Here is an 18,531-nt window from a genome sequence, read left to right on the forward strand (position 1 = left end):
CCGAGCAGCCGGCCACCCCCCCACCCCGGCTAGCCACCCCTATATATTGTTCAGCATGACGTCAGATGGTATGGAATACCCCTTTGGCCAGTTTGGGTCAGCTGTCCTGGGTCTGTCCCCTCCCAGCTTCTGCTGCATCCCTAGCCTGCTCGCTAGCAGGACAGAGAGAGGCTGAAAAGTCCTTGGCTTGGTGTAAGCACTGCTCTACAACAATTAAAACATCAGCATGTTATCAGCGCTCTTCTCATCCTAATCCAAAACATAGCACCCTGCCAGCTACTAGGAGGAAAATTAACTCTGTCCTAACTGAAACCAGGACAGTAGCATACCTCGAACAGTGAACTTTTGCATTTCCGTGCAGTCCTAATATTTGCAATGAGATTCTGCCTATCTGTGTCACAAAACACAGTTCTTCAGCTTCAACTTCAAAGACAAATTCTTCAAGCCTTCATTAATCACTCGTTATGTACTTGGACAACCAACTTGGTATGATGCTTAAGCCCTTCCCACTGAGGGTCAAATGTCAGATTCTGGTTATGTGCTCTGCTCATGTTTTACAATTTTTCCTTATACCAACATCTGAAATACATGGTTACATCAGCATTCATTTCAGATTTTGATCCAGTTCATTTTTTATTTACAAAGAGAAGCTAGATGAAAGAAGGTTTATGAAAAGCTAGCATGAAGCAGATTGGCATTGTTAGGCCATCTGTCATTTCACTAGATGGACATCTAGTTATAACCTCTGCAGCTGTACGTAAGAATGGTTCTGATAAAACTTCAAGAAGTTTTTGAACCAGTTGGAGTTTGGAGGCTTGATCTTTAAGAACAGTTTAGCCTGAAGAAAGTACTAATGATTTTTTCTTGATTATTCCTCCTTTTGAGACACTAATGAACTGACATGTCATTAAAGAGTATCATACTATTACCTTTATTTATTACAAGACAGCGTAGCCTTTTGTGTATTTATAACTCATAGGTCAGCAAAACGGTTAAGTTGTGATACAAAGAAAACATGCTGCTGATGCAAGTTTTACCTCTCAACCTAAAACAAAGCAGGAAACTGCTGTATTAATATCTCCAGTCTACAAGTTAACAGCTATACTCCATGAAGAAACAGTCCATGCACTGCATTCTAGGATATATGATCTACTTTCCAATGGTAACAGTTTACCAGAAAAACAGCGTTTTCCAACTCTATTTGCATAAGCTTTTTTGAAAACCTCTTTTATTTACTACTTATATTCAAGGCTTGGCAATATATATATATATTTACATTTATATGTATATATGCCAATATATATTGGCTAAGCTTTTGGTAGGAACCTCTCATTCGTGATTTTTCTAATATCCCATCTTACTGCAGCAGCAAAAAGAAGCATCCACTTTTTTTTTTTTTTTAATCTATAAAGCACTCTGAATTTTTATGAATGAAATTGATGAACACATTCAAGCTATGACTATCTTCAATACTACACTGTCCAATGGAAAAACTCATTTTTGTTGATGAATGCCTAAAGAAACATTGTCAAGGCTAGTTATGGGTTTCACCACATGGGAAACAAAAAAAGCAATTCACTGACAAATTACCGTGTCAAAAGAAATGAAGCGGCTTATGCCTACAGTAGTCTGATGACTGATGTTAACGCTGGATAGAACCCAGCGTGGATTAGCCATAGTCCACATTAACTGACTGTTCCTGTGCTGGCAGAAATGTAAGCAATAGTTGATTTCTAACACATTAGCTTTGCATCAAAGGAAGAAAAGAGGAAACAGGAAAAAATGTCAAGAAAATATTTTAAATTGCAACATAAATATCAGAGGTCAATTTACACTGAGCTGCTATTCTGCAGCTAAAGCTACATACCTGGGAACCATCAAACAGTGCCAGAATTCTGGTGCAAAAATAACTGTTTCAATACAGGGTTGTGGATTTTTTTATTATTATTTTTGTTTGTAAAGGTGACTTTACTTTCAATCATGGCATTTGCTCAGCCAAAATCCACCTGTCTGCACTACAATTAAGGAATTCACAGTGTGTCTGGAAACATACCATGAGTCTTAAAAATACATATTCAGCTTAAAGATAAGTTCCATAAAATACTCACTTTTCTCTTCTGGTTTTCTCTAACTTGTCTTTCAAAATCATGATCTCCTTCTTGAGGGCAAGCTGCTGGCTCTCTGCATCCCGTAATTCTTTCTTCAGACTTTTTATCTCATTAGCATGCATTATTTCACGTTTAGATAGTTCTTCCTCATAGAAAACACTTTTCTTTTCCAGGTCTGCCTTTAATTTAGTGATCTCTTGCTGGTATTCTATATAGCTTACAGCAGGTGAGCGACCAACCTGTTTTTGCTAAAACAAACAGCTCCAAGTTAGCATTCCAGAATGCTGAAAGCGATGTTCAGCAGCAACTCAATATTCTTAAGTCTATGTTTAGAAAACATCATATTACAGACTTCAGGTAAAAACATAAATCTGATTTTTTTTCTGAAAATTTGTTAATCACAAATCTGAATTGTACTCTTTTATCATTTTGTGATTTAAATGCAGTGATAGTTTTCACAATATTGAAAAATTGATCATCATTTTAAACACCTCATGCTGCATTCTGACTCCCCTTACATGCAGTCAGAAAATGACCAGAGAATTAAAAGACTTTCATGCTCCCACTCATACAGTTGACAGCATGACTTTGGACTATGATATACAGTCAATATACTTCAAAGCTCAAATAATTTGTGGAAAAACTATGTAAAGGCAAGCAGAAGTTAAACTTAAGGCTAAATTCTAGTTACAAAAAGATTATATGGATACCATCAGTGAGGAAAAACTGACCTATTTTACTTAAACTGACCACTTACATCATCATAGTGGATTAATAGGAAAAACAAGCTTTAAACAGTAAGAGTAATTACTTTACTTTTCACAGCTACAGCTGCATAGCTGCATCAAATGCTGCACTCACTAAAGACAATGTTCTGCCAAAACAAAGATGATGATCAAAATCAGGCTCCAACTGAGACAGCAGCATGATACCTGCACTGAAAGCCAAGTATGGAAATACGTTTTAATGTAAATACATGAATAACCTGGTTAGATTTTTCTTCCTATTTTTAATATGGAATTAAAGGTAGTCTAAATAAGTAAAGAAAATTACTTAATAAAAAGACTGTGCTTCAAAAAAGTACAGATAACTGAAAAACCTACTTCCTTATGGCAACGCACCTTTAGGAGGATCTAACAGATCTAAGATATTTTGTTAATATCTCTATTTTTACCATAGATAACCAAGGCTTTGCATAGTTTCTTTAGCTCATGTATGAACAGGCTTTAAGAGCTAAATGTCATTGTAGAACATTCTGATGATCTGAGTTACTACCACGATGTATTCTGTGAGAAAACTGAGCCTTGCTGTTCATGTCAGCATTACAGTGTAAAACCCCTTAAATGTACAAGCCAGATACATGCTGCTATCTCATCGTTTTCTGTAACTCCATCTCACACACCAAAAAAAAAAAGGAGTAAAATCCTGCTGTTAGGATGCAGAACTGTAGATCAGAAGGAAAAAGTGCCATACTAAGTAGAGATTGTTTTGGGAGGGAAGGGGGAAAGGACGAATTTCCCTTCATGCACAGGTAGTTAATTACTTAACTTGTTCATTACTGCCCAACATGATGAACTGCCTACACATATACTGCAGTGGAGCATGTGAAAAGCTTCTTTGCAACACCATGATTTTAATATTTTTTTCATGTTTTATTTCACAACTAAAAGATACCATTAAGACCATAAAACAGATGCTGCAGTAGAAGAGAGAGCTGGATGGTATTGTACAGTGCCTTACAGAACTAGAATAATAAACAGAAAACATGTTTTGAATTTTAGGAAGCACAAATTCCAAATATATGTTTTAATTCATGCCTGTTATATGCAAACATATGGAGCAACTGAGACAATTTCTCACAGCATTCTCCTGAAGAAGCTGGCTGCTCAAAGCTTGGATGGGTATACACTTCGTTGGATTAAAACTGGCTGAGTGGCCAGGCCCAAATTGTGGTAAATGGAGTTAAATCCAGTTGGAAGTCAGTCACAAGTGAGCCCCAGGGCTCAGTACTGGGGCCAGTTCGCCTTCAATATCTTTATCAATTATCTGGACAAGTGCAAAAAAAAAAAATTTGCAGATGACACCAAGTTAGGAGCGAGTGTCAATCTGCTCAAGGGCAGGAGGGCTCTGCAGAGGAATCAGGATACACTGGACCAATGGGCTGAGGCTGAGGCCAACTTATCAGCACTAGGGTAAAGGTTGGACTAGATGATATTAGAGGTCTTTTCTAACATGAGTGATTCTATGATTCCATAATGAATCTCATGGCCCATAGATAGATGCCGTAACTCAGTGCAGGAATTCGTCTCTCTCCCTCTCTCATCGACACACACAAACAAAAAAAAGCCCCAAACAGCAGCTCTTTCATTAGACAGTTATGAAGTTGAATAGTCCAAACTGACAGTAGTATTGAAGTATTACTATATGAATTGACAGGTATATCACATACTACAGATACTGTAATTGCAACATAACAGATATCAAGTTTTGCATTTGTAGAATAAAGAAGAGTAATCATTAAATACTGCAATAATGCAGCCATATAATTTACCACCAAAATCATCCAGTCAGCCCAAAACAGACTTTCCTAACACACCTTTGCTATATGTGTAATTAGTCCTCTTCAGTCTGGAAACAGCCTGAAGGAGTATGCTTATTTTGAAATTCCAGCGTACGAACATACTTATAATATCTCATAACAGAAAGAAGATAAATGTGTTGGTGGTATTTCTTGCATTAAAGGACTGTGACTTACGTCTATGCAATCCAAACCTCCATCTGCATTGTTGAATCTATACCTAGTGTAGGCCTCTGAAGGGCTACAGCCAGCAGATAAGAAACATAAAGCACTGCAATCTGGGCAGAATTTGGGCTGTATGAGTATATAACCAAAGGTTTATAACTAAGTTTACTGAAGTAAACAGGGAGTATAAGATCTACTACTACAACTATGAAATGCCATAAAAAATATTAATAAACATGTCCATCCACAGGCGAAGGACAGAGATTTGTAGATATTATATTTGTACGTGTTATTTGTAGATTTATACGTATTATTATATTATTATATTTGATGAAAATCAAGGTCCTCCTCTTCTATTGTTATATATATTGCTCTATTTTTCAATGTTTCAATGTTAATGCAAGCTTGATTAGAAACAGTAATTTATTACAAATGGTAACTGGTTTCTTTTGCTTTCCTCCTCCAACATGTTGTCTGAAGTCATTAACTTATCACACTCTACAATTACCTTAACCTCCTTAAAGGAGGCTATAGCAAGGTGGGGATTGGTCTCTTCTCCCAAGCACTAAGTGGTAAAACAAGCAGAAATGGCCTTAAACTGCAGCAGGGGAGGTTTAGATTGGATATTAGAAAATATTTCTTCACTGAAAGGATTCTGAAGTATTGGAACAAGCTGCCCAGGGAAGTAGTTGAGTCACCATCCCTGGAGGTCTTCAAAAAATGTGTACATGTAGTGCTTAGTGACATAGTTTAATGGTGGACTTGGCAGTGCTAGGTTAAAGATTGGACCAGATGATCTTAAGAGGTCTTTTCCAACCTAAATGATTCTCTGGTTCTATAACTTCATAGTTTATTCATGTTTTCACTACTCTTACCACTCCAGTATCCAGTTAGAGTTCACTGTGAAGAAATGCCTTACTGGGTCACACCAGTAGTTTCCCTAAAGCAGTGGCTATTTCAGGAAAGCAAACAAGTGTGCCTTTTTATGAGGTGCATTCCCCTTGTTATACAACAGCTGTTGGACTAAAGATATTGGAGGGCACCTCTCTGCATAGTCTCAGGGGTCCTGGTGTTCATCAGTCTGAATAATCTCTTTATGAATCTGCCTATACTGTCACAACCACAGCCTCTTGTGGCAACAAGGCCCACAAGTTCAATCCCCATTGTGAAGAGAAGTACTATTTAAAATCCATGTCCTGTTTATCAAGTGCCCCCACTCATAGTACTGTAGGATTTCACAAACAGCCATTGCCATCCACCCTATCCACCACCTTCATGATTTCATAAATATTAAACATAATTTCTTCTCAGCTTCCTCCTGTCCAAATTTAGTGTCACATCCTTTTTTGATACTCCTTTAGAGGCAGGTGCTCCATCCTCTTGATCATTTTAGTTGCCCATCTTTGTGACTTCTCTAAGTTCACTACATCTTTCTTGAAAAGAGACTAAACTATGCATAGCACAGATAATGCACGTACAGTTAAGTTTTACACAGCAGCAAATAATTCTCAGATTTTTGTCAGGAAATATCCTGATGACATCCCTTATTTTTTTTTTTTGTCTTCTTCTGCTACTGCTGCACACTGAGCCAATGACTCCAGAAAGCTGCCAGGAATGACTCCAAGAGCTCTTTCTTGAGTTGCATCTGTCAGTCCCAAATCAGTAGTGCGTAGGACAAGGTTAGATTATTCTTCCACTAATAACCATACATTTTAGCTACAATGAAGCTCCTCTGACACCCTTTTACACAGTAATTTTCTTGAGATCCTTCTGGATTCTCTTGTTATCTTTATGGTGTTTGCCTGCTTGAAAGAGCCCTTTACCATTCATGAACTCCAATATTTCACTTCACATTTCCTTCTCTTGGATAATGATGAAGACATTGACGAAAATGGCTCCAGCATTAATACCTGGGAATCTTCTCTGTTCTGAGAATTCCTGTGAAAAGGTGTACATCTTGGCTAGCAGTTCTGCCATTTCTCATCCAAGTTAGGTGAGGCCCCTGCTCCTGGTGACCTCATATCTTATTCACCTGCCAGCTCTAATGCTTCCTGCACATCATCCTCAGACTAATTCAGCTCTTTTGACATACTTGCTACAAAGAGCGCACTCTCTGTGGCAATCTCCACCGCTTCAGCAGTGAAGTCTGACAAGCGAAAATTTTGTTGAACATTTCTCCACAGCCCTATCAAATCAGAGATTACTTTTTTCATTCCTGCCAGAAAGCAGCTCCTTGAGTTTTCTAAGGTGGCTTCCTGCTTTTGATTTAAAGGACTTCCCACAATCAGTCTGAGCATCCTTTGCAAAGTATTCTCTACACCATCCTTCTTTAATTGTCAAATTCCTGTACATTTAACCTGCCATCATTTATGGGCTTTTCTGTTCTCATTTATAGACACTTTCCTTTTCTGTTTGTTTTTAAATACTAACCTTTTCTCTGTTATAGCCTCCTAACTAAAAGCTGTACAGAGCTTTTAGTGAATGGAAAATGCCACATCACAACTTTCCATGACCCAAAGCATACACACTGTATTGTGAAATGTTAGTAAGAAAGCTACAATTCCACTTGCCTATTCTGATAAAGCTGCCTTGTTGTTATTAATCAGCTTACCATTTAATCTCAGTAAATCTCCAATAAATTCCTCTCGCCTCCTAAAACGTTATACAAACTCTTTGCTGATGGTGAAGATTCATGAAAGCAGAACAAACGTCTTAATTTTCAGATAAGAATCTGAATTCACAGCATCGGAAGCTTTATAAATCCAAATTTCATGAGGAATGAATTTCTTTATTTTCATTTAAGGAAGGAAGGCAAAATAAAAGAATGTGTGTTAAAGAAAAAACAAACCAAAACAAAAAAACTTCTGTGTAGCGACTTGATGTTGACAAATGTCCCAGAAAATTCTAACGACTAAACTGTTATTCATGTGAATTAAGACCAGAAAAGACCTAACCTGACATTTTGCACAAAATGTTTAGAATTATCCTACTGGACAAAACACCGGGAACAGCATTTTCCTGTAAATGAACAAAAGTCTGTAAGGAGAAACCAAAAAACCTCATTCCATTTTTAAGAATGAGGTTTTTGTGTTCTTCAGAGCATCACATACAAAGCTAAGGCATAGAATAAAATAACAGTTAATATTCTTGGCTTACTTAAATTTCTGTTTCTGAAAACACAAAACCATGTGTGAACAATCTAATCAAAATAAATACAACACTAAATACACTAAAACTTTTCCTTTATGGTTACATCAGTTGACTCCTACTGTGGAGAAACCCATCTTTCTTTTCATTTACAATACAGTACAAAAAACACCTACACAGAAACCCACACAGGCTGCAAGTTTATCTTCAAATAGTCAGCTACCCTCCACTAAAAATGGTTTTACCAGGTAAACAAAGTAATAATGGAAGCAATTTGGTAAAAAATCAAGTATTGAGGAATACTTCAGTTGGCTGTGAACACACTGGTCTGAAAACTGCAATAGGCAAATATTCATTTTTCTGGACAATAATGTGATTCATGCTTGCATTAGTATTCACCATCAACTGGAGTGTCAAACTAACAATATCTTTTTGTTTTACAACTGAAAACAATCAAACAGATCCAGTACTAGTTGACTAGCAAGTCTGCAGGTGTTAATATCTGAACACACTAACCTTTAGCCCTTCTACTTCACTTTCCAACTCTTTAGAGTACTGCTCACTCTTCTCTCGCAATTTCCTGTCTTTGGATGCTTCAGCAGCTGCAGCTTCAGCTTGGACTTCCAGCTACAAAAATACATAATTTTTAATAGGCAGAATTCTTACATTTTATCAAAACCTATTGATGATTTTCAATAAGAAAAACAAATTTTCAGCACTAACCTGGACACTTCAAATTCTTAGAAAATAAAATTGGTACTGTTTGAAATAACAAAGACGTAAAGATTTACAGATAACATTCAAAAAAATACATTTTTTGGAAAACCTTACATAAAACTACAATTTCATAGATTCTAAACAGTCTTCTCACTACTTACTTCTTTTTTAAGTCTCTCTGTTCTGCGTAACTCTTGCCTTAAACTTTCTACTTTTTGCATCACCACTTCCATTTCTTCCTCCTTATCTCGGAGCTGGCGGGCAAGCTTTTGTTTTTGAGAGTGCAAGTCTGTCAGCCGCTCGTTCATCTCTGAGAACTCCTGCATTGCCAATTTCCGCTGGCTGTGTGCATCTTTCAACTCTTTGGCTTGGGATTTTAATCTGTCACTAGACTCTGCCAGTTCCTACAGTTTAAAAAAAGAATTAAGTAATAAACCTAGAAAGCTGCAAGGCCAATTCTCTGGATGTGCATCTAAAACCTTCTCCAGAGTGAACAGAAACTACACACTCATTTCTTCTGATAAATGCATCTACAATACAGATTGTATGCTTCTATAAATAAGGTAAGAAGCCAGGTTTTACTACTGAAGTCAGTTAAACTGCATAAACTTAATCAAAGTGTGAATTTGCTTTTCAATACAAAGGCTTTCAAGCACTCACATTAAACATAAAAATACCTTGCTATCTTAAAAAATGTCATTGGCATAGTTTTTCATGAACTACGTAAATTAATAAAAATAATAGCATTCATCTCAATTTTTAAAAAAGGCTTCTGCATTAACTAAATGGAGAACTCTGGTCTATGAAAATTTCTCCTTTAAAAGCTTCTAAAAACTGACCTACCCATGGCAACAATCATTTCTACACATTATACCATAATATAAATTTTACAGAATGTTTCAGGCAACAAAACACTGTGTTTAACAATAATATATGATAATCATTCTTTTACAAGAACCCACATGAAAAACACAGCCAGTGCTGTGATACCCCTAGAGTGAAAAACCTTCACAAAGCTTGCTGTTGTCTTAGATCTGTTTTATTACACTATGAATGAAAGATCACAACAGTTAATATGGTTTAATGATGTTCAGCCAAATTAGAGAAGAACAAAGAAGCAAGGAAAAGTAAGTCCAAGGATAAAGTGGCAGGAAGAATTAATATTTGGCACTATTGACATTATACAAATTTAAACGCATTTCCTGAGGATTTTTAAAGATGTCCAAATGACTACGGGTTTTTTTAGAATAGAAATAGTACTTCTTAGACAAACTGGCAGTTCTCAAGGTTTTAAAAACCTTATGAGTTAAAAGAAAAAGTGTTAAATACAGATGGCAGGTAAACATTGAACGTGGACTCTACAATACTGTGCTAATACAAATCATGATGAGAAGCAAACTGATGTATTTTGCACCGAATTGTATTTTCAAATTGATTTAATCATGAAGGCAAAGTAGCCACAGAAGTCAGTATGTTATTAAATAAGAAAATGAGGAATTAGGGAGATAGAGAAAACTAAAATTAGAAAAATAATTTTTCAGTCTTCATATTTGGGTAATTTTTCACATCTCTCTTCTTGGAACATTTCCATGCCACATCCCTAACAGTAAATTCTGAACATTTTTTCCCTGCTACGGTCTCACCCTTATTTCAGATTAAAATAGTTGTCTGAAATAGTTCTCCTCTTCTCCATCTCCTAATCACTCTAATTATCATCTTAATCTGAGACTATAAAACCTTCTTTGCAACCATTCTGCAATTTGGATCATAGAGTAGTTTACTCTCTGGAATTAGTCACTTAGGACCACCCAGCAATCCTACATACAATGCTTTAAACACTGTCCTTGTCTTAAAAAAAGTCAGAAAGCTAAGTAGGTCACATTAAACATTTGTTACCTACTCATTAATTTTACACTCAAAGGTTATTTTAAGCAAAATTAAAAAGTAAAAATAGTCTTTAGGATTTAGAATAGTCACTGACAAAACACTTTTACCTTATTAAGATCTTCCCTCTCTTGCTTCAGTGTTCTGACTTGTTTCTCAAAAGCCTTTATTTGTCTGGAAGCATCATCCAATTCCCGCCTTGCAGTGCTGGCCTCTTCAAGTTGCTGTTCTAGCTGATCAGAATCTAGAAAAAGCAGCATATTTCTAAATATGTTAAGGGAAAAGTTATTCTAGACTAGCATACTCTAGCTGTTTGAAGCCTCTTCAGTATTTATTTTGGTTTCAAATTAACACAAACTAATGCAATTCTTACCTGGCTTTATAATAGGGATTAGGTGGTTTCAACTACCATGTTTGCTTTTAACAGAATAGAATAGGTCACAGCTTGATGCAACACAACGTAGAAAATGACAGCTTGTCTTTTCACATTATAATAATCACACCCTACACATAATTCTGTACTGCATGCCATAACATGACCTATACATTTGACTTCTGCACACCATAGAATCATAGAAACACAAGGCTGGAAAGGACCTACAAGATCATCTAGTCCAACTGTCCTCCTATCACCAATACTACCCACTAAGCTACTAAATCTTATCTCGTAGCACCTTTTCCAGGCGCTTCTTGAACACCACAAGGAATGGTGACTCCACCAACTCCCTGGGCAGGCCGCTCCAGCGCCTGACCACTCTTTGAGAGAAAACGTTTGATTCTGCTATCTAATCTAAATCTCCCCAGGCGCAACTTGTGGCCATTTCCTCGAGTCCTATCATTAGTTATCTGAGAGAAGAGGCCAACCCTCTACTCATCACAATCTCCCTTCAGGCACCCCCCAGTGCACTCAGCCGCTCCTCACAGGACTTGTGCTCCAGGCCCTTCACCAGCTTCGTAGCCCTTCTCTGGACACGCTCCAGTGCCTCGATGTCCTTCTTGTAGCGAGGGGCCCAAAGCTGAACACAGCACTCAAGGTGAGGCCTCACCAGAGCAGAGTACAGGGGGACAATCACCTCCCTGCCCCTGCTGGCTACACTATTTCTAATACAGGCCAGGATGCCATTGGCCTTCTTGGCCACCTGGGCACACTGCCGGCTCATGTTCAGCCGAGCATTGATCAACACTCCCAGGTCCCTTTCCTCTTCACAGTCTTCTAACCACTCTCCCCAAGCCTATAGCGTTGCATGGGGTTACTGTGGCCAAAGTGCAGGACCCGGCACTTAGGCTTGTTAAACCTCATCCCATTTGCCTCAGCCCAGCAGTCCAGGCTATCCAGATCCCTCTGAAGGGCCACCCTACCCTCAGGCGGATCGACACTACCTCCCAGTTTGGTGTCATCTTCAAACTTACTGAGGGTACACTCAATCCCCACATCCAGGTCATCAATAAAGATATTAAACAAGATAGGCTCCAGTACCGACCCCTGGGGGACACCACTTGTAACAGGACGCCAGCTGGACTTAACTCCATTAACCACTACACGCTGGGCACAGCCCTCCAGCCAGTTATTTACCCAGAGAAGAGCGTACCTGTCCAGGCCACGGGCAGCCAGTTTTCCCAGGAGAAGACTGTGGGAGACCGTGTCAAAGGCTTTGCTGAAGTCTAAGTAGACATCAACAGCCCTTCCCTCATCTAGTCTGGTCACACGGTCATAAAAGGAGACGAGGTTGGACAAGCACGACCTGCCTTTCGTGAACCTGTGCTGGCTGGGCCAACAATACTTAACGATATCGTGGTACTTAATCTATCTTTCCTTACAGTGTATCATAACTATAAAGAGTTTCCTCCTCCCCATAAACTCCCCCAGAAAGGATCAGCAGAAGTAACCAATGCAAGAGAGAGCTGGTAAACATTCTCCTATTGATACACTTAAAATTAACTTCAGAAGATTTTACTTACTTCTAGTATGAAAATCATTTGTGTTTATGTGATCTACTTTACTACTATAAGTACAGCAAAACTACTACATCCATTTTCTTACTGTCATTTATACAATGAAAGTACATTTCTATGACACAGCTAAATAATGTCATATTAATACTCTCAAATGCTATAATATAAAAAGCTGGCATCCATAAAATATAACAGAAAACTGAAAATTTCTAGATAGTGTTTTCTTTCTAGCTTGTCACTTAAAAACACATATTTAAAGCAAGATATATGTGAAGGTGGGTTAATTCTGATTTCTGAAATCAAAGGCAAAATGTCTTCATATTTCATAGTTGTGGCAGGACTTCAGACCATATGTATTTATCCACAGAACAAGGACCCATCCATACTGTTGGTAAGAGCCTTTTCCAACCTTTTCATAAATGCAACCCTAAGAGACTGACTCTCAGGGAAATCAAATAAAAAAAAAAATACATTTCGAGGAACTGTAATTTCTGAAACACAGGAATTTTATAAGCAAAAGAATACCATTACCTTGTACTCATACAAATATTCAGTACTGTTCTAATTCATTAACTCTTGTTTAAAAATTTAAAGGAATGCATTTAAATAAGAGATGTAGCTCAAAGACATAAATTATTAACTTGGCTGCCTTACATAGGCTACTCTGAAATCACCAGCAAAAAGAAAGTTTATATATGGCTCTGCTGATCCAAGATAAATCTCTCCTCTGTGCATGAACTACTTTGTTCCATAGCTCTGTTTTCTTCTTCTGTTCCTGTCTTTTACATATTTGGCAATGTTAAAGATTCCTCAAAGTTTTCTCCTATGTAACTTACAGAACAAAAATTACAACTTTGACCTCAAAAAGTGAAAGCATATGCTAGCTTGTCATTACCCGAAAAAATAGGCAGACAAAAAAAAAAATCTTATTTTTCTAAGGTTCCACTGGTTACACTCTTTAATTTGACACAATTTTACATTCATTTTTATTGCCTTTTTAAATGGGTGTTTACACTTACAGTTCAAGAAGAGGCAGCAAAACAGGTTAGAGTATAAAAGCTGGTTGTAACATATGAGTAGTAAACGGTAATTTTCCTTCTAATCATTCTAGTTGTTGCTCACATTTTAGCTAATATATGCAAACACTCACTGTAGGAAGTTATTACATTACATTTAATTGCCCAAGAGATGAGCCAAAAGCATAAAGTTCAGCTCTGCACCTGAACTGAACCTTCTTAAAGTTCATCAGTTCTAGACTTGGAAATATAGATATTTCAAAGGTCATCCAGTGAACTGGAAACTAGCTCCCCTAAATCTGGGTGCACTCAGACATGACCATCATCCGGTTTGTGCCTGTCTTATGTCAATAACTTAGTTTTAAAATCTATTTCTTAAAAAAATAAAAAATAAAAAAAATACACCACACACACCAACCATAAGATAAGTAAAATACAACATTCTCTCTACCCAATTTTATGAAATTAACTTGGATTACCTACAACTCAAGGCACAAATGAGTGCCTTCTATTTAGTGCCTTTAATGTCTGGACCTGGCAAGGCATTCAAATATATACTGGGAAAGTTATGTGGTGACTAGGTGAATTACATGACTGTACGTCTTCCTTATTTGATCACATTCTTCACTTCCAACCCAAAAACCAAAAGCGTATGTTGTTTGTAGGAATAAATACATAAATATGTATGTGGCATGAAACAGAAAATTCTTAATGGTACTTAAGGGAAAATAATATTAATTAATATTCTCAATATTAGCTGCCTTTACCAGACACTGAATTCTTTTATGAATAGAAATGGATATCAGTTGTGTTGGAGAATGTTCCACACCGTTTTTATTTTTTTTTTCAATACCAAAGAAAGAGTAATATCTGCAAGAATGAACTAAAATCTGAGCTGCAGCTCCGTAAGTCAAGAGGAAAATATAAGTTAAAGCTGTCCTTGTTGCATTTGTATAAATGCATGGTCCTACGAAAAAACTGTTCTAATGAATGTTGGTTTTCACTGGTCCCAAGGAACCAAAAACAGAGCTGAGGGTTGTTGCAGAACAGAGATTTCTGATTGTGTCTTGCCTTTCCTCGTTACAGCAACAACTGGAAGGACATTTGGCTGGAGAGCAGCTTCACAAAAACCTTTGTTCTGAGACAGCACCAACAGGACATTACTCAGATTAGTGAGATCCTCCCTGAGCTACTTAAGCATCATTTTTTGGACGTGAACATGGCTTATGGTACAATGCAAAACTGCTACATCATGCCAGAGAAGCTGTCCAACTGTACATCTGTAACAGACTCTTTCAGACCACACAATTTTAGCATAATATAACCTATGTGCTACAGTCCGCAGTTCATATATAGTGTGCTTCTGCCCTGTAACATAGCAGCAGAGTCTAAACACAGCAACTAAAATGTCTGGAAGTTAATTTCCAGTTATTCTTTCTATGGGTGTCCCTGCTGGCATTCCTGAAGGAATTGAATGAAGCTTTTTCACAAATACAAACCAGAACAACTCTTTTTTTAGTTTCTTTGACCCTTTTCTCACTGCATTTTCCCTTGCCACAGGTAACCTACAGTTATACAAGTAGATATCCATCTACCGTGTCTGATTTTTCTCTGATAAAATGCACACTTTCTCCTGTTTGGGTTGACAAGAAAAATAGGATTTATCCTCCTTCTTTCTACATTCCTAGTCTCAATACCTAACAATCTCCATCAATCTTGTTAATTTTCCTAAATAAAAATTATCCTCACTCTAGAAGTTCTTAAAATATGGTGAATCTGGGAGAGTAAGCATAGCAAAGATGAATTTGGATGTATTGAATTTCCTTGACTCTCCATAAACGTCCCCAGTAGCCTCTTTCAAGACACAGGATACTGCACTAGGTAGATCTTTGCTTCTAACTAGTTTGAGAGTTCTAAAAAATCATAACATGACATTAATTTAAGAAATTCAGCTCTTTACCTGCACAAATTTCAAAAATGCTTTTCAAGCTTAAAGTACTTTCAAGCTTAAAGTACTTTTTTGTGCGTGTGTGTTGGCGAGGGTTGTTTTTCTTTCTTATTGAATTGTCCTTATGTCAACCTTGAGTTCTTGCACTTTCCCATTTTCTTCCCCATCCCACTGTGGGCAGGAGGAGTGAGCAAACAGCTGTATGGCGTTTAGCTGTCTACTGGGTTAAACCACAAATCAAATATTTTTCAGACTGTTAAAACTGCTAGATTGAAGTCTTCATCCCTCAAGTTTGTTTAGCCATGTAAGCAAGAATCAATACCTTCCTTCTTTCCAGTTTACTATCTATATACCTGCATACAAAGCGAGAAATGCTAAGGTATGCTACAGTGGCTTATAAAAGGACAGCAAAGTGACTTTGATGTGTAAAAGGACAGCAATAAGTTATGATAGAGCAAAAAATAACCAAACAATTGCTCTATCTACTCCCTGCACTACATTCTTGGAGGAAAAAAGCAAAACAAAACAAAAACAAGGAAGCACAAAGGAAACTGGTCACGGTTTCAGATTCTTAGGTAGAGCCTGATTCACATCCATGTAAATTAGCAATACCACAATTTAAAACCAGTGGAAATTCACCACTACTGGTAATAGCAGAAGTCACTGAAATTTTCTTTCCCTTGCAACTGAAATTACTCAAGTACTAAGTACTAATCTGAATTTGAAAAAAATGTTGCACTACAACTGAGAAGCAAACAATAAAATGAGAAGTAAAAATAGATAGGAAAATTCTTTAAAAGGAAAACACCGGGGGAAAAAGATCTTGTCAAAGTATTCTTTACTGTTACAGTTGTTACATTAATATTTATAACTTACCTGTTACCTGTTTCTTCAACTTTTCAATTTCTTCTTTTAAGCTTTTAATTTCTAAATCTTTGCTTGCTGTAATTGGGCCATCCACTGTTGAATACTGCAGAGCCTGGACTGTCTGGGTGGACTCTAAAAACAGATGTAGAAGAGAGGAACCAATTACATGCCTGACATCTAGGTGGTCAGAAGGATATTACTGGTTAACTAAGACATGCCAAAAAGCCCCTCTACTGAGGCATTTTACATGTCTGCACTTAAGGCCATATCCCAGACATTAACATCTAACGTGCAGACTCAAAACCTTAAAGCAAAAACAGCATTAAGGTAGAAACTTAAATTATGATGAATATTTCAGAAAACTACAGTTGCAATTATTATTAAATGCCTCTACAGATCTAATGAAAAAACATGTTTCTTTTTTTCCCCCAAACAATAGAAAGCAACATACGCCTTTGAGAATTCAAGAACCACATTAGGTTACACAGTCATCTATGTGTCAAAAATCTTTTCCAGTCTCCAGCAAGACCAAGCCTTACTCCTGTAAAAAACTATACATGTCTACAGATTAGGATGCTATGATTTCTAATTTCCAATGGCTAATGGCAATTTTTTTTTAGGATGCTATGATGCCAATTATTTTCAGGATGCTACAATATACAATTTCTAATGACATGGGGCCAATTACTTTCAGCAACTGTCAGCTGGACAAATTAAGTTCTTACAGATTTTTAGAATTAAATCTTTATGCCAGAATGGTTATTAAATCTTTACGCCAGAATGGTTATATAAGACATAGTGCAAGCAGTGTTAGCATGTTTTAAGAAGTTGCATACATACGATATTTCAGGCATAAAGACTATCAGAAGTTTAATATGTCAACGGAAATAAGAGATTTTTTTTCTTCTAGAAATCATGCCATGAGTTATATTTTTTTTCTCCACTGAATAAACTGTGCTTCACATAACCACAAGCTAATTAAGTCAAAATCATGACTGAAAGATTTTTCTATGATACCTTGCAGTTTTCTACTAAGTTCAAGCTTTTCCTGTTCTAGACGTCTTATTCTCCTCTCATAAGCTTCTGTTGCTAAACTGTCCTCCAAAGTTCTTTGAATACTCGCATCAAGATCCATGGAGGGTGGTCCAGCTGTCAGTCTGAGACAGCTGCGGTCTGAAAGCACACTGGGAAAGAAAATTAAACAGTATTTCATTTTACAACAGGATGTGTTTAAAATTTAAAAAACAAACAAACAAACAGTAAAGTTGTTTAAATTGTGAATAACTACGTAAATCATTACACAATAAAATAATAGTTTGTCAGTATGTGCTTAATAAAACTTGAATTCATTTCTACCTAGCATGACTGATATCCCCAATGCGTTTTTAATAATATAAAAGTGAATAATCTCCTGATTAAAAATGACCATTACAGACAGTCCAAGTTAGTTTCCAGATAGCAAAAAGTGACTGTCTAGATACTTAATAAGATTACAATAACAGTTTATTTTAAAATTATTCATCAAGTTTGCCAAGTGCTTTAATTATAACAACTACAACAAATGGTGTGAAATTATCGCATGAAAATCTGAGCATCTATATATCAGAAATACTATGAGGCCTTGGTTCTGTGTATACACATTTACACACACTGCTACTTATGCAAATAATCTTTTTGAAGTCTACAGGTCATCTCACATAACCAGTACTAAGCACGTGTTTGCAGAAACATGCCTGGCCTTTCAATAGTTGTAATCATTATTTATTTATTTATTTTTATAAATGATCGAGGAAGAGTACGTAGGTTTTCTTGTTACTGTTTTATTTAGCAGTAGAGATGACCATGACAAATATCACATTAATACAAAATATCAATTAAGAGTATTTTTTTGTTGTTGTTTCCATTCAAACTTAGAAGAGTTTCAAAGGATTAGAAATAAAACAGTTTTTAAAGACTTATAAGCCAAGTTCTCTCTGGGTCCACACATCTGGTCTTATCTTTGCCATAAGTGGTCAACTTCTCACACTGTCTGAAAACCACCATTTTCAACATAACACCTCTGAACAGAGTTGTTGACCTATACACTGAAGTAAATTTTACCTGCAGAAGGTTCACTATTTTGGACAAACAGTATTTTAGTTTATTCCC

The 18,531-nt window shown here is 36.7% G+C and overlaps 1 protein-coding gene across 5 annotated transcripts in view; it reads right to left on the reverse strand.

The window, feature by feature from the left end:
• The window catches only part of CDC42BPA (CDC42 binding protein kinase alpha), a 163,582-nt gene that overhangs the window by 56,211 nt on the left and 88,840 nt on the right, over window positions 1-18,531 (reverse strand). For 4 of the 5 annotated variants that reach the window (XM_040552932.1, XM_040552933.1, XM_040552934.1 and 1 more), the window contains exons 11-16: window positions 17,401-17,567; window positions 16,393-16,515; window positions 10,710-10,843; window positions 8,877-9,119; window positions 8,515-8,625; window positions 2,109-2,356 (exon numbers count right to left, since the gene is read on the reverse strand). In XM_040552932.1, coding sequence (XP_040408866.1) covers window positions 2,109-2,356; window positions 8,515-8,625; window positions 8,877-9,119; window positions 10,710-10,843; window positions 16,393-16,515; window positions 17,401-17,567 — 1,026 coding nt within the window. The remainder of the gene's footprint in view (window positions 1-2,108; window positions 2,357-8,514; window positions 8,626-8,876; window positions 9,120-10,709; window positions 10,844-16,392; window positions 16,516-17,400; window positions 17,568-18,531) is intronic. The other variant, XM_040552935.1, reaches the window with a different exon arrangement.

This window comes from Cygnus olor, chromosome 3 (genome assembly GCF_009769625.2).
Source record: "Cygnus olor isolate bCygOlo1 chromosome 3, bCygOlo1.pri.v2, whole genome shotgun sequence".
NCBI classification, from domain to species: Eukaryota; Metazoa; Chordata; class Aves; order Anseriformes; family Anatidae; genus Cygnus; species Cygnus olor.